At 39.2% G+C, this 15,464-nt stretch overlaps 1 protein-coding gene across 1 annotated transcript; it reads left to right on the forward strand.

Moving 5' to 3' along the window:
• The first annotated feature begins 762 nt into the window (after window positions 1-762).
• On the forward strand, window positions 763-10,849 carry cysltr3 (cysteinyl leukotriene receptor 3). The gene is made up of 5 exons (XM_063468897.1): window positions 763-766; window positions 1,198-1,381; window positions 6,105-6,272; window positions 6,591-6,758; window positions 10,333-10,849. Exons 1-5 carry the CDS (start codon window positions 763-765, stop codon window positions 10,847-10,849), a joined length of 1,041 nt encoding a protein of 346 aa, XP_063324967.1.
• The last annotated feature ends 4,615 nt before the right edge of the window (window positions 10,850-15,464 follow it).

Raw genomic sequence — 15,464 nt, forward strand, 5'->3', positions numbered from 1 at the left:
ACATTTCATGAGATAAGCATCCAGCTGGACAGCCTGGATTCAAATATAGAGTGCAGGAACAAACAGCGCTTTTCTCACCTGCTGGACCTATTAATAAAAGCAGCTTTATTTAAAACAGGCTGGCTGTTTTGGTTTTGTTTACTTTATATAGATGCACAAGACTGAACAGTTTCCTGGTTGTGCCTTTTTTGTTTAGGCTCATTCAGACATCTCAGCTCTTATCACAAAATTATCTTCAGTTGATTGGCATCTGCAGTCTGACCTAAAATTCACCCATGTGCTTTAGCCCTGAGATAACAGCTGCACGAGGAGGAAATAAAGCAGTATTTTCCTTTTAGCTGAATTTTAATAGAAGCAAACATTAGACTAAAAAGTCCCTCTTCTATGACCTGAAACTTCAAGGTGAAAAAAATTGCATAATGTCCCCATCAACAAAGTGTTCCTAACTCCAGCATGGACAGTAGTTTACTAATTGTTCCTATTAACCAAAGCTTTTGCTCATTAAAGTGGGATTTTAGAGACTTTTTGGTATGAGGGCTGCTGACTAAAAGCGAACCAAATATTGTTTTTGTTCATTTAGAGAGCCACTAAATATTTATCCTGCATAAAAGGTGACTGTACATAAGCCACCGGCTTCTGAATTTTTGGAGCCTCATTATTAGCATTTTGCCACAACAATATTAGTGTTGTGAAGCTGGATTTGAACCTATTTCGATAAGATATTATGTACCAGCTAAAACAAACTAGCTTAGTTAGCTAAAAATGGGTATTCCAGTATTTAGCCACATCCTGTCCATTACAATCAAACTTGACAACAATACTAATTTAAATAGCGTTTCCAAAGAAAAAAGAACCACTTTATTCAGTTCTACAATCTTTTAAAGACACTTAACTGAGCCCGAGTCATGCTGAGCTTTGCCCTGTTATTTTAATTCACTAATGGTATGTATAACACTTCTGATTTATTTTGTATTAAATGGTGTGTTAAAAATTAAATTCTGTTGAGATTACAGATGGTTGTAATCAAAAGTGTTCATAACATTCACATTTCTGACACAAAAAATCATCTTCTGCTCCATCAAGTAGAAACTCTGAATGGGACCAGTCACCGTATCAAATGTGTCTGTTTTAATTATTTGCATGACTCAAGAAATCAGCTAAATAGATCATGTGAAAATATTTTGTGTGTTTCACCAGCACGACTGATGAGCATGACTGTTGCCACGAACAACAACACTACAAAGTCCCACTTGGAATGTTTCCACAAAGATGATGCCTTCAAGTACAGCGCGTACAGATACACGTATCTGCTCGTGTTCCCTGTGGCGCTTATCTGCAACATCGGGGCGCTGGCGGTGTTCTTCAGGCAGAGCAGCCGCAGGTCAGGACATGCAAACACAGAAACATGTACCTCTTTTTTCTTGGTTCTATGCATTGACTTACATTCAATTTACTTTATTCATATATGTTTTATTGTATTTCATATACATATATATGTATATAGATAGATAGATAGATAGATAGATAGATAGAGAGAGAGAGATCTAGACATATCAATATACATATATATATATATATATATTACATATTTGTAACTATGCAAACCCACAAACACACATTAAGTTTCCCCTATTCTCATTGTTTACCATTACAATAAGCAATTAGCAAACAAAAAGCATGTCTCTATCTCCCGAGCACTCTGAGATTACTGTAATTTGTTCTCATTTTATAAAACTACTATGAACATCCCTGTGGCGAGGTGTGTGCACACCCAAATACAAATCACAGAGGCCAACTTAAACATAAAAAAAAACCTTTACTGAGGTGATACAGCCCATCTGGAAGGCAGTAAAAAAAAAACCCATACATGTAGGGGGAGCTCATACTAGGGAGGGCAACAAGGACGCAACAAAAAATAGATGCAAATTGAGGCTCTAATAGACACACAAGGTAAACGGGGAAAGGACGGCTAGGTGGAGAGGTAGATAGGACCATTGTCTCACAGCAGAAGGCCAGGATTTGAATCTAGTGTGGGGCCTTTCTGTGTGGAGATGGCACGTTTTCTATCTGGTTATGTTCCCCAGTCCAATTGGATGCATGGGGTTAGTTTAACTGGTTATTGTAAACTGGCTATGGATGTGAATGGCTGTCTGTCTCTGTGTCTTAGCTCTGCAGTAGATTGACAACCTGTCCAGGCTGTAACAGGTCTGATGCACTATGACAGCTGGGATAGGCTCCAGCCCAACCACAACCCTTAGTCTGACAAGTGGAAGAAAATTCGTGAATGAGTAATCAGGGACAGTGAAAGTACCACGTTGACAGTTGAAACTAAGACAATAACAAAAGAAGTAAAAGTAATAAGCCCCAAAAGACAAATACCTCTAAGAATTTTTTTTAAAAAAATCAACATAAAGAGGATCATTACAAAGATGAAGACTTCCAATGAGATCCAAGAAAACATTAAGGAGGTTACACTAACTGGTAGTCTCAACACTAAAGAAAACCACACTAAAACTTTTGTAGCAGAACCAGTTCTTGCTAGAAAAGTAGCAATGACTAATAGTCTGGACCGTAAACAGAAACTAGAAATGATAAGTGCAACCATGATACGTTTACTATAATTACAGAATTCGAAGAAACATTAAATATAAACTTAGAAGTTCCCACAGAAAACTCAAAATAACCCAACAGATCCCCACAGGCTGCGACACTATGACTTACAGCCATCGTCAAAGCGTTGTGTCAAAGGAGGTAAACAAGAATCAAAGGGTCTTCTCCACTGACATCCATCCAACTCGAGTCTTCATCTTCAAAACACACAAACATGTGTCTGTAACTGAGATCTAAGCATTGGCTGTAATTCGCTGAGGTTATTGTTACTGTTTATCATTAAAAGAAGTAAATATTTCTATTATCTGCACTTTTGCTCTCGAGTTCAACTTTTTTTCACCCAGCAACATCAGAAAACTCAAGCATGTTTATCTTTATGAGGACTTCAGTGACTTTCATTAACTGCTAAAATGTTAAAACATGAGAATTTTACTGTTTAGTATTAAAATATTTGGTATTTATTCAGAGAAGAGTAGTAGTGAGGTCTGATACTGGCATTAGGAGATGGTTGCAGTTCCAGCCAATCCCAGAGGAGCATTTTTGTGTCACACAGTGAACCATTGTCTAAAAACCCCCAAGAATCTGAACCAGAAAGACCTCCTTTTTTATCTACTGATTCATTGCAGGAGCATGAAGTTATTTTTCCTCGATGTTGGCAGAGGACTTTCTGTTTACTCCTGCTGCTGTTTAACTGATGGGCTTTCATTTCTTTATGGATGTGGAAGAATGTCGTTGAACTTTCACGGCTTGATGGTATGTGGGTGGTTCTTTGTCTCGTACTGCTCAGCAGTGCGTTGAAGAAAAACACGTTTTTTGTCGACAGGTTTATTCCTATTTCACACAACAACTTTCGCTTTTAAAACAAAGATATACCAGTAATAAAGTAAGCTTAAACCTGTAGTTCCTGTTTCATTACATCAGAATTCCAAGTGCAGAAAACAAACCGGTGGCTTTAATAACAACGTCATACTGGAGCTGGCATTTTTCCATTATTTTATGGGCAAACGTGATGAGTTTGTTTTTCTAGCTCGCATCAGGTTTACTGTAAGGTAACCAACTTGCTGCTCTTCTTCTAACAACTCACTGCATGTGCTCCTTCTTGTTTTTCACATCCCCCAATTTCTCATGCAGATCCTCTCTCGACGAAGGATCCAAGCAAGACAGATATTTACATATTTTCATATTATATTGTTACAGCCCTGCTCACAAGCTGCAGCAAGTGGAGAGACCTTCTTTATTTGAAACTAATTAATCATTTAGATTTAAAACAAAAAAGCAGATGGCGGAGAGCAAGAAGTGTTGCCTTCATCCACACTTGATATATTATGTAGACAGTTAACAATTAAACCCAGGCAACACCCGAAGAAACTTGCACTGCCACTGCATGACCAACTTCTAAAGCAGGGCTGCTAGTGTAACAGAGAAACACCAATAAGTTCCTATAAATACTTCATCATAAAATAAAAATAAATTAAATGAACAAACGAAGCCCATATGTTGCAACGCTGCAATACTTCATCTGTAACATCACTGCGTTACCTCATGTTGGACCTTGATAGACTTTTATTGAATCCCTGTGTGGTGTTCAGGTCTGTTGGACCTGTTTTCATTGTTTATCGAAAGAAAAGTATCCAATTATTTATTATTTGAAACTCTGATTTCTTTCTTTTGAATTATTTCTTACATAAATAACACATTCATGTTATACATTAGGTATTTGGGTTTTTGTGTGTATGTGTGCTGTGTCTTTCTACTCCAGCCTTTCCTACACAAAGTTACAGAATTGTTACATTTCCTTGCATTACATTTATTGCTCCCACATCCATACATATTTCTTCTGGTACACAACGGACAAGAATTGCCTGTGTGGTTGTGCAGGGGCGTAATTTCCAGGGGGATTAGGGGGGTTATGACCCTCACCCCCCCAATAATCAGACCCAACCAATATAACCCCCCCAATAAAATTATGAATTATCTTGCATAAATAGACTGTTGATTTTCTTTACTCATTTCAGGTATTACCAGCAAAATAGTTGCATGTTTAATCATCTGAGAATTTACCCAGATTTATTTATTTATACAGAGATCTTGCCCGGGGAGTCAAGCTCTCTGTATAAATGTTCAGCACAAAGTTACGCCGATGTAGTTGTGTATAGCTCAAGATGGTGTAAACTTTCCCCGCTCAGAGCACCTCTGTGCTTTGAGATAAGAGGGAAGATGATGAAGAGCTTCAGATCATGATCTTTTGACTTCATCAGAAAAGATCTTAATCTCTAATAAATTAAAGAGTTATTAATATCTAACAGTCTGTGATTGGGCTTCCCTGACATGTGTCAGTGTGCATGCTGTACTGAAGGCCGGCCTCATACGACTGTGTGAAACGTCTGTTTACTTTTTGTTCATTTTTGTGCTCGTGGGGTTAATTTGCTTATCAAATTGCATACAAATTAGGGGCAATATTATGGCTACCAGCTGGTTTATGCACCATGCAAACTTGATCTCATGATAAGATCCAAACTTGGGATAACCGTCACACTCTGTAATTATGTGCAGGTGCGTTCACAATAAGAGTTTTATGTAGTTAACAGTGACCTCCATGCAGCCTTGCTGTGCCTGTAACTGACACCAGACACATGTGAGTGATGAAGCCTGCCCACATAAAGGCTCAGATCACACCAACAAGGTCATTATGCAATGTGTGAAACTTGCAAAGTCACAATAAACATAAAGATATCAGTAAAATACACTGCTGTGTCTGCTGATGAGATCAGCCTGGAGTCTCAGTGGATTATGATGTTTGTGAACAATGCTGTAATGAGTAGGGAACAGGTGGAGGAGAGCCTGGAGAGGTGGAGGTATGCTTCAGAGAGAAGATGACTGAAGGTCAGACAGAATACATGTGAGTGAATGAGACAGGTGGAAATGTGAAGATGCAAAGAGTAAAGATACCAAATCAACCAAAGCAACAGCAGGAGGTCGAGAAGAGAGTGCAGTCAGGGTGGAGGGGGTGGAGATGAGTGTCAGGTGTGACATGTGACAGAAGGACAGCAGCAAGAGTGAAAGGGAAGGTTTATGAGATGGTAATGACCTAGTGTCAGGGTTGGTTTGGAGACAGTGGCACTGACAGAAAGAAAGGAGGTAGCAAAGCGGAAGATGTTCAGATCTTCATTGGAAGAGAGCAGGATGGACAAGATTAGAAATAATGACAGCTGATTTACTCATTTCCCCTTAGAGAGCCTCTCTCCAGTTCTCTGTTAATCTACTGGCCTACAAAGCTGTGAGTTAACACAAGCCTAGTTGCCTAAAAGTGAACCTCTTATTAAAATCCACATTCGGTTGCTCTTCAGCTGTAAGTGCTTCAATAATTAAAAGATTTCAGTTGGATTTTTATTCTGGTATGTCAGAGAGGTGAAAATGTCAAAAAACAAAACAAAAAATGACTTTTTTTCCTTTAAGAGACTTTAAATCATCAATCTTTTTCCTTGTCCCCTCAGGAGGTCGGCCTCCTGTGTGATCATGATGAACCTCGCCATATCAGACGGCAGCTTCTCCCTGACCCTCCCGCTGCGATTGGCTTATTACTTTAATGAAGGGAAGTGGTTCTTCCCAGACTGGATGTGCCGACTGTGCGTCTTTGGCTTCTACGTCAACCTGTACACCAGGTAATTCACGTTCACTGATCATCACGTCCCTTTAGGGAGCATAATTAAGTTTATTTGTAGTCCCCCAAAATATGTGTGAAATCATTATGTTCAGAATATGAGTAAAAGTCAAAAACAATCATTTAGTGACAGCAAACAAACAAACAAAAAGCAAGTATTGGAAGTAAGCATTTGCATTATCGGGACGTTACGTCCTCAAACAGAAGATGTCCATGTGTAAGACCTCACATCACCAGCTATACCAGTAGGCAAACACACATACACACACTTAAAACAAACGACAGACATTTATTAAAATAACCCTCTTCCATCCTTCAGCATCCTCTTCCTCACTCTGCTGAGCGTGCTGCGCTGGTTGGCTGTTGCTAAGCCGCTCCGTCACCGCTCTTTAGCTACGCCTGCTCGAACCTTATGGATCTGCCTGGGAGTCTGGGTGTTTGTGGGCGGATCCTCTGTGCCCTTCCTGTCCAATGGGGTTGTACATAGGTGAGACATCCTGCAACATGTTTTGTTTGTTTTCTTTTTTACGAGACAGAATCTAATAGTTTAATAAATACTTTATTTCATGATAATATCTATAAATTGTATTTTATATTCTTTTTTTAATTGAATTTTTAAAAGAATATTTAGTGAAGGTTCATTTCAAATTCCTGGATTTGATATTATGACTTTTTTTTTAATTTTACATATGCAGATCCACACAGCTGAAATGCTTTGATTTTTAGGTTTTAGATTAAGGGCTCAGGGCTGAAAAATGTTTATTGTGATAAAGCCAGTAGAAGGTGTTTTCCCTTTTTTGCATGCCGTTGTTTATTGGATTCACTGGACATTTTGGAGAGATATAAAAAGTTGCGTCCATGTGGTTTTATCCTTGATTTGGCTTTAATGCTTTCGCACAAACTCAGGATGAACCTTGTTGGAGTGTAATCAAATTAGCTCCTGACTGATCCCGTGCTTCCTGCTTTGTCTCGTTTTTTTCAATGACAGAATTAACTCACTGTTGAACAAGTTGTACAAGGTCTGAAAACCTTTCCCTGACAAATGAAACCCCCCCAGGTGTTTTCATTTGTTACAGTTCTCTCTCGCATGTGAAATGAGTAAGAGAGCAGATTTAAGCACATCCCAAGGCCTTAAAACCATTAAACTAGTTTCTGTGTGGTTTATTAGTCGGCATTGTGTCTTGTGTTTGGATTTCCAGTTAAATTAACAGTGATTTCATGCCTGCGATCAGTTTGTATATACTTATCATGATAAATTTCACCTGATATCGTCAGGGTTACTGGAAGAACTTAAACAAACAAGGAGGCAATGTTTAGCATTAACAACAGTACAGCAAACCTTCCTCACATATTTTCCAACTGAAAAAAACAACATTGTCATTAGTTACTATCTCTCCTCTGCACAGCCTTTTCATAGACTCTATGGAATAGACAGACTAAGCTTTGCTATCTGACAAGGGCTGAAAATACAGAAGTGTCTTAAAATGCCTGCATTGTGCTGTCTGATAGCATCAGAGTCTCAGAGCAAAAGAGCCTCACTCCATCTTCTTTTTATAATATGAATATAAATAAATACAGATTCTTTTTGGATCATTAATCACATAAAACTGCTTTAGTAGAGTCCTAAAATATAAGTGTATAACTGGAAATGAACTAAATCGGCCCACTTTCCCTGACAGTGGTCTTTGTAAAATTGGTCTGAGGAGCAGGAAATGTATGTCTTCCTGTGTACAGGAAAACTAACAACTCTGTCCTGATGTTGAGGGGAGATGATAAAAGCATCAGGGAAATGGTAGAACCAAGTCTGGCATGTTTAGGCCTAATGAGCAGTGTTAACGTTGTTTTTTTGGCTTCATTTGTTATGGAGTGAGTTCTTTTTCCACCTGAAGAAGATGCAAGATTCCCAAATAAAACAATCATCTCTTTAGATAAATGTCCCCCTTTGTTCACCAGTTCATGTCTAATGGATCAAAAACTGACTGAAAATCTTTCTTATCTGTAAAATATTGTGGTTTGTCATAAATTTCTAATCTGTAAAGTAAATTTGCCTTTCAAACATAATTGAAGAAAAGTATGAAGAAAAAGCACTATTTAAACAAGTGAAAATGAAAAGAAAAATTCACTCTACATCAGTGATGGCTGGTGGTAAAAATTCTTCCTGGGTGGGGGCACCATTGGGTCTGTCGACTTTCAATTCTTTTCTTCAACTGACTGCCTTAAAAATGTTGCAGTAAATAAACAATCAAATTTTACTTTTACTGTTTCAGCGCTTGAAGTTGCCATATTCAGTCAAGAACTAGCTAATGAGTTAGTCCTTGTTCTTCTCCAGGACAAGAGTTCCTGTGCTGTGGCGATGTGTGAATGTGTGAATGATGCTGAATTGTCCAATCAAATTCTTAAACAAGGCAGATAATTTATGGCAAGTGGTCAAGCACACATAAACCAACTCCAGACTTCCATTTTGCCGGCTTCCATGGAAGGAAATCAATATATATGAACTTAATGCAACTGCAGATGTTATTTAAGCAAACTGTACTTATTTATAATGTCTTAAGTTTGGAATGAATAGATTGTTTGTGATGGATGTTACGTCCTCTAAACATTTTTATGGGTTAGTGCCCTAGCATCTTCTATTGACAAGCTTCCATTGCTCTACACATAGTTTGCACTACTGAGACAGAAACACTTTTTTAATATGCTTATTTCTGCTGTAAAGTTGCCATTTTAACAGGTGAGTCTATGGAGCCCCCCTACTTTTAGAGTCAGCCTCAAATAGACACCTGAGCTATGGCTTTTTCAGCCACTGCACACATGTTGTCACAGCTCTAAAAAGCTAACATAAGTGTGTTAGAGTGAATTGATAAACGTTTGTCATTTTTATGCTTGACCATCCATCTCTATATAGTTTAACTGTGGGATGAAAACAATTCCACTCTCCCCCTCCCCAGATTCTCGAGGTTCTGGGTGCGAGGTTGAAGTGTTTTATCACAGGTCTTTTGAAGTAAGCTTCCTGCATTTACGACCCTTTGGTCAGCAGGAACACACACACACACACACACACACTGCATTTTCTTTGTAACCAAATGGGGTTTGCAAGGGGAGGTGTTTTGTAAACTATTGGTTGAAGTTGTCAATAAATACTGCTGCAAGGGAAGCTGCTCTTTGAAGGACTTTGGGCTGGAGACGGGTTAGGAGCTGGTTCTTGAGCCAAGGACTTCCCTTGCTAGCAAGAAAATGATGTTCGTCTTGTTTCTGTCGTTAACGGGAATAAGTTTCTAAACCAGCGGGGTCTGACTTAGACCCAACAAGTGTCTAAGCAGTTTAACATTAAACAGCATCATGACACCAATATGCTTATTATTTTTAATGAGCAGAGTTGTAATACTTTATTTATTCAGTGTTAAGCTTCCCTGCAGGGAGGCTTTACATTCCTGAGATGAAATGCATGTTAAGGCATGCAGTTTCACACCATAGTCCAGCTGTTTGATACATGCCTGTGAAGGACTTTTAAGTTAACAGTTGAATGTTTCTGGTTCAACGGATGGTGGCTTGTTGGAAATCTTTGTGCCAGTTTATAGTTTTCTAACCATTTGTGAGGTGGTTCAGTTGGATTTCAACACATTAGCTTTATCTGGTAATTCTGAAATATATAAAAAAAAAATACTGATATGCACTAATGCCTATAACACTGCACTGCCGTAGAGTGATTGAAAAATTAAAGTTCAAAAAGGTGCCGGCTGGGCTGTGGGGTTTTTATTCATGCCTTTCCTCCTGTCCCCTTTATTGTATTAGGAAACAGTCTGACATGCTGCAACATGCTCAAAGAAAACATGTTCAATACTCATGCCAATGTTAAAACAAAAATAAGTATAGGTTATGGTGCTTCTAAAAGGTGCTTCCTTAAACCATAACATATGTCAAGCTAATCCAAATTTAATAATCTAAAAAATTAATAAAATGTCACAGAAACACAGCTGAATCTATTTAATTAATTTAATCAAACAGTTATGTAGGTCTGATGGATAAAATGTAATTTCTTTGCTTGTCTCGCTCTCTCTCAGGAACAATGCAACTCGCTGCTTTGAGCCAGAAACCCCAAAGTCCTGGTCGATTATCCTGGTGTTAAACTACGTGGCGGTGACTTTTGGTTTCCTCATACCTTTCCTCACCATCATCATCTGCTACAGCAAAATCATTCGACAGCTAACGGCCGACTCGAGCCCCAGCGGCACCAACCTGGCCAGCAAGAATCGCACTCGCAACCGGAGGCGCTCGGTGCATTTGGTCAGCATGGTAACAGCGACCTTCCTGCTCTGCTTTCTGCCCTATCACCTGGTCCGCTCGCTGCACCTGCACGCAGTGTGCAACCGCTGGAACTGCAACATCTTGCTGGCCCTGCAGCGAGGGGTGGTGGTGACCCTGTGTCTGGCAGCGTCGAACAGCATGGTCAACCCGCTGCTGTATTACTACTCCACAAGGACGTTCAGGGAAAACTTGAGGGAAGCCCACTCCTCACTGCTGTCCAGCAGAGGAGGATCCATCAAATCGGCGAGCATGAAACGGAGGAACACCAGCTGAGGAGGCTGTCAAAGTGAGGCTGCTAACAATGTTCCTCATAAAAGCTTTGAGTCAGACTTTGTTTTATCTACTCCAGTGGAAATATAGATGACCTTCCACTAAAGCTCTGACTCTTCTTTTCTAATATGGATGAAAAGCCGGTGGAACCACATGACTGAACTTTTCACTAGGACTAAGAGTCCCTAAAGGGACAAACGGACCAAAAAGCTATCAGGAAGGACCTGAAGGACTGTGAGGAGTTGAGAATGGTTCATGAGTTTTAATGGACTCCTAAACCCTTCCCAACGGACTTTAATGGGTGCTTCTGAAGAGTTCTGGGGTCTTTGAGTTCAAGGGTTACCCAAGAGTCTGAGAGGTTGTGAAGTTTCAGGAGTTGTTGAGAAATTCATATCAGATTGATAAGAATAATTCTGTTCAAATGTTGCTTTTCCCAAACTGTAAAGTACTTCTAGAAGCAAATCTTGCCACTCTTCACATTCCTCTGAGCACTTATTTCACCAGTTATTTTCAAGCAAATTCCGTTTTAATTTTAGTAAATGTGGGTCCATAAAAACTGCATGTAAAGAATCACCTGTCAGATCAGGTGAAATTCAACTTCTTTCTTTTGATTTTCCTGTCGTGTGTTGGGTATAAAAACCAGAACATGGACAAGTTGCAGATTTAAAGCAGCCCCATTTCTTGCAGAGTAACAGCGCCCTCTTCAGGCATTAGTGGAGTGTTTGGAGAAGTTACTGAGTCCTTTTCTTAAATTAAATTATATGCAGCAGGAGACTGCAGACCATAAGAAGCAAGTCTGAGCAATTTTGACTTAGGGAGAGGCAATTAGTTAGATTTTGATTTAAATTACAAGTTTGGGTTCATTTGATCATTTTCATTGGAACATTATTAGAACAAGATAACTGCCATGACTGCATTTATTTTTTCTTTGCGATATAAATCAAGTGGACCATTTTGCTTTTCCGTGGTGCATTTTTGTTGTAAGCTCAAACTCAGTCGCTGTTTAGTTCAGCTCTACAAACATCTCGTCTAGGGGTCTTGAACCCACAACTATTTTGGCAACAAGTAAACTCAATCAATTACAAAATTAACTTATACATTTTTCATGGAGAAAAATCGAGACGATAAACTGTAGTTTATGAAGTCCGTCACAGGCAACAAAAGGTTGGAAAATCTTTTTAATTACTGCAGCAGGTGAAATTTTAAGTTAAACACAACAAACTTAGCTTAAAAACAGGATATTATCATAGCAAGACTTGTTTTGGCTATTTCGTGGGATTACTTGGGTCTAGAGTTGCTTAAAATATATTTTTTTGATAATGAAGGTTGCTCAGGTGAACCAGTGGAAAGATATATATATAGAGAGGGTTAAAAATGCACTTTTCATAAGTTTAATGAAAATCTATGGAAGGTTTCAAACTGTGAAACAGCTTATACTGAAACACTGTTGTTGATTATTCTTCCACCTCTGACTTCATCTTTTTGAGGACTTTGGATGACATGATATGCACTAACACTGCGCTTTGTTCCTGAGTGTGAGATATTTGTGTCCGTGTGTCATTATTGTTGAAACATATGATGCTGTTTCCAGTGAAGAGTTGTTGTTTACATGTTTATTTATTTGCAAATAAAAACTTCAGGGACATTTCACATGAAACGGAAACATCCCCGTTCCCTCCTTTCCCCCAAACTCATCTTCCTGTTTATTTTCCACAGAACAGAACTTTTTTTCTTTGGATTTACTACATTATATATTTATTTATTTTTGAAGGTCAAATATGATTGTCTCATCCCTGTAGGGGTCGCAGTGGGACCCTGTGTGCACTGGCCCTGAAGTTAAACAATAAAGATAACACACAATAAAATGTGCGCTCGCTTTCAGTTTTAAGGTTTTAGATATCAGAACATAATGCAGAGTCTGTTTATCACCTCAGATTAACAAAAACACATCCATTATCCACCATGTCCTTGTTTATTTAACATGAATTAAGCCAAAGCAGCATGTGAAAACCTAAGTACATGCTTTTTGCTCATATGGGAATTGAGAAAAAAGGAGCTGCTAATCAAATGCAGTTGATTAACTGATGATCAGTAAGATGATAATCAGAAGACCACCTGCATACAATCAGAATCACAATATTTATTGTCATTGTACAAAAGCTACAACCGAATTGTATCAAGTCCCATTGAGTGCAAAAAGAGCTGGGTGGGATGTGTCCTTTGGGAGACTGTGGGCTTTACTGTAGCAACTGTGATGATCTTCTGTGCATTCGAAAGAGCATTTATAGAAGAACAAGCAGCTCCTCAGCTAGGGTGTTGTTTTACCTTCTTGACTAGTGATGTGATTTTAGTTTTCCAGAATAGATCATCATCCAGGTGCAGGCCCAGAAATCTGAAGTCAGAGACCCTCTCCACAAAACTGCTATTCATGTATATAGGCTGAGGGTCACATCTGTTTCTCCTGAAGTATTTCCGTAGTTTTTTGTGGCATTGAGGACCAGGTTGGTATTACTAAAGCGTGTACAGTAAGGATTCAGCATCTGTGGGGAGCCAATGTGTAAGCTGAGTGTTGGGATGAGGAAGGGCCCTACTCTGACACTCTGGGTGGTCGCTGAGGACCTCATTAATTCAGAAGCAGATGTGTATCCGAGGTTGATCATTTTTGTAGGCAGTTTGTTATGGCTGCGTTAAACATCTGGCTAGAGTCAGTGTAAAGCAACTCAGTATAATTGTATTCCAGATGGGTAAAAGCAGTTTTGGGTTGATGAACCTTTCAGTGTGTTAACACAACGCCAAAAGGAAAGATATAATCTTGAGAGAAGCAGCTGTTGTTGTCCGTCAGTCTCAGAATAGTTATAAGGCCATTTCCAAATAATCTACGGTCCATCATCTTGCAGTAAGATAGATTATTTACAAGTGGAAAACATCCAGAAAAGTTATCAGTACTCCCAGGAGTGGACATTCCAGGATTTAATCCCATGGTCATAGCGTGCAATGCTCAGAGAACATGCAAAAGCCCAAGAGCTACAACTCATACTCTGCAGACCTCGATTAGCATGATAGAGGTTAAAGTTCATGACAACACAATTAGAACTACAGTGAATACGTTTGGGTTGTTTGGAAGGGTTGCTAGGAGATTGGCTCTCCAAAAGTTGATTCTGTTTATCTGGACGTAGCATTTTGTAGGAGAAACTTTTCGTCACTTATCCAAGTGACTTCTTCAGTCTCAGCTGACTGCAGGTTTCCCCAGTCTTATAAACAGTAATGTACATGGCTGTGCCGTGGTGGCAGTTTGATGATTTGGGCTTGTTCAGCAGTCACAAGACCTGGACACCTTCAAGCCATTCAGTGGACCATGAACTCCTCTGTATACAAAAGTATTCTAGAGTCAAACATGAGGCCATTTGTACAACACCTATTGGCTCATGCTACAGGACAACGATCCCAAATGCAGCAGCAAATCTACAATTTGATGGCAGAAAAAGAAAAGGATCAAGGTGCTGCAACGAGCCAAATTCCAGACCTCAGTCTCATTGAAGTCCTGTGCCAGGACCTTCAGAGAGCTGTGCATAAACAGATGACTGCAAACTGCAATAAACTGAAGCAAAGTTGTAAAAGTGAGAGGGCAAAGATTCCTGCATCATGATGTAGTGACTGCTAAATTTATCCTGGAAAAACTTTAAGTTGCTTCTGCTAAAGGTGGTTCTACAAGCTAATGAATCATGAGCTATTCTCAAATTTTCCACACACACGTCTTCATTTTGTCTTTGTTTATTTTTATTATTATTTTTTAAATAATTTTAGAACTTTTTAAAGAGCAGAATGTTTTTCTAATATATATCCTAAAATACCGAAACATTGTCCACTGCTGTATTGTTGACTGGATGATTGAAACAGCTCAGTTAGTTTGAAGCATTACTTCAATTAATATTACTTTCAGAGATCATAGGGAAATGAAAACTGTATGTAAATGGTAAATGGTAAATGGCCTGTATTTGTATAGCGCTTTACTAGTCCCTAAGGACCCCAAAGCGCTTTACACAACCAGTCATCCACCCATTCACACACACATTCACACACTGGTGATGGCTACATTGTAGTCACAGCCACCCTGAGGCGCACTGACAGAGGCGAGGCTGCTGGACACTGGTGCCACCGGGCCTTCTGACCACCACCAGTAGGCAACGGGTGAAATGTCCTGCCCAAGGACACAACGACCGAGACTGTCCAAGCCTCAGGGCTGGTGAAGTTCAGTGCTTACTGCCGTATGGCTACGACATGGAGCAGATGAGACGCTGCAGAGTGAAAGCTGCTCTTTTTCCTGCAGAGTAACAGCGCACTCTTCAGGCACTACACTAAAAAACAAACAGTCTGATTTCCTTTGCTGCCTGTTAATCTGGTTTTATTTGAGGCTTTTAGCTTTATGAACAAATGTCAACATCAAGAAAATATTAAAAACACCTCTGTCAGTACTTTATTATTATTATGAAAATTATCATGGTTGTTGTTGCTTTTGAACTGTTTGATCTTACACTTGTATGGATATGTTGTGTCTTAAAAGCAGAATCAGGGGCAAGACCTGCAAATTAGCTTTGGCTAGAAATCCTGTATGCACTGC

This window comes from Pelmatolapia mariae, linkage group LG3_W, assembly GCF_036321145.2.
Source record: "Pelmatolapia mariae isolate MD_Pm_ZW linkage group LG3_W, Pm_UMD_F_2, whole genome shotgun sequence".
Taxonomy (NCBI): Eukaryota; Metazoa; Chordata; class Actinopteri; order Cichliformes; family Cichlidae; genus Pelmatolapia; species Pelmatolapia mariae.

Coding starts and splice junctions, on each gene's coding strand:
- cysltr3 (XM_063468897.1), top strand. Junction 1,382..6,104: donor TTCAGGCAGAGCAGCCGCAG/GTCAGGACATGC, acceptor TTGTCCCCTCAG/GAGGTCGGCCTCCTGTGTGA. Junction 6,759..10,332: donor TCCAATGGGGTTGTACATAG/GTGAGACATCCT, acceptor GCTCTCTCTCAG/GAACAATGCAACTCGCTGCT.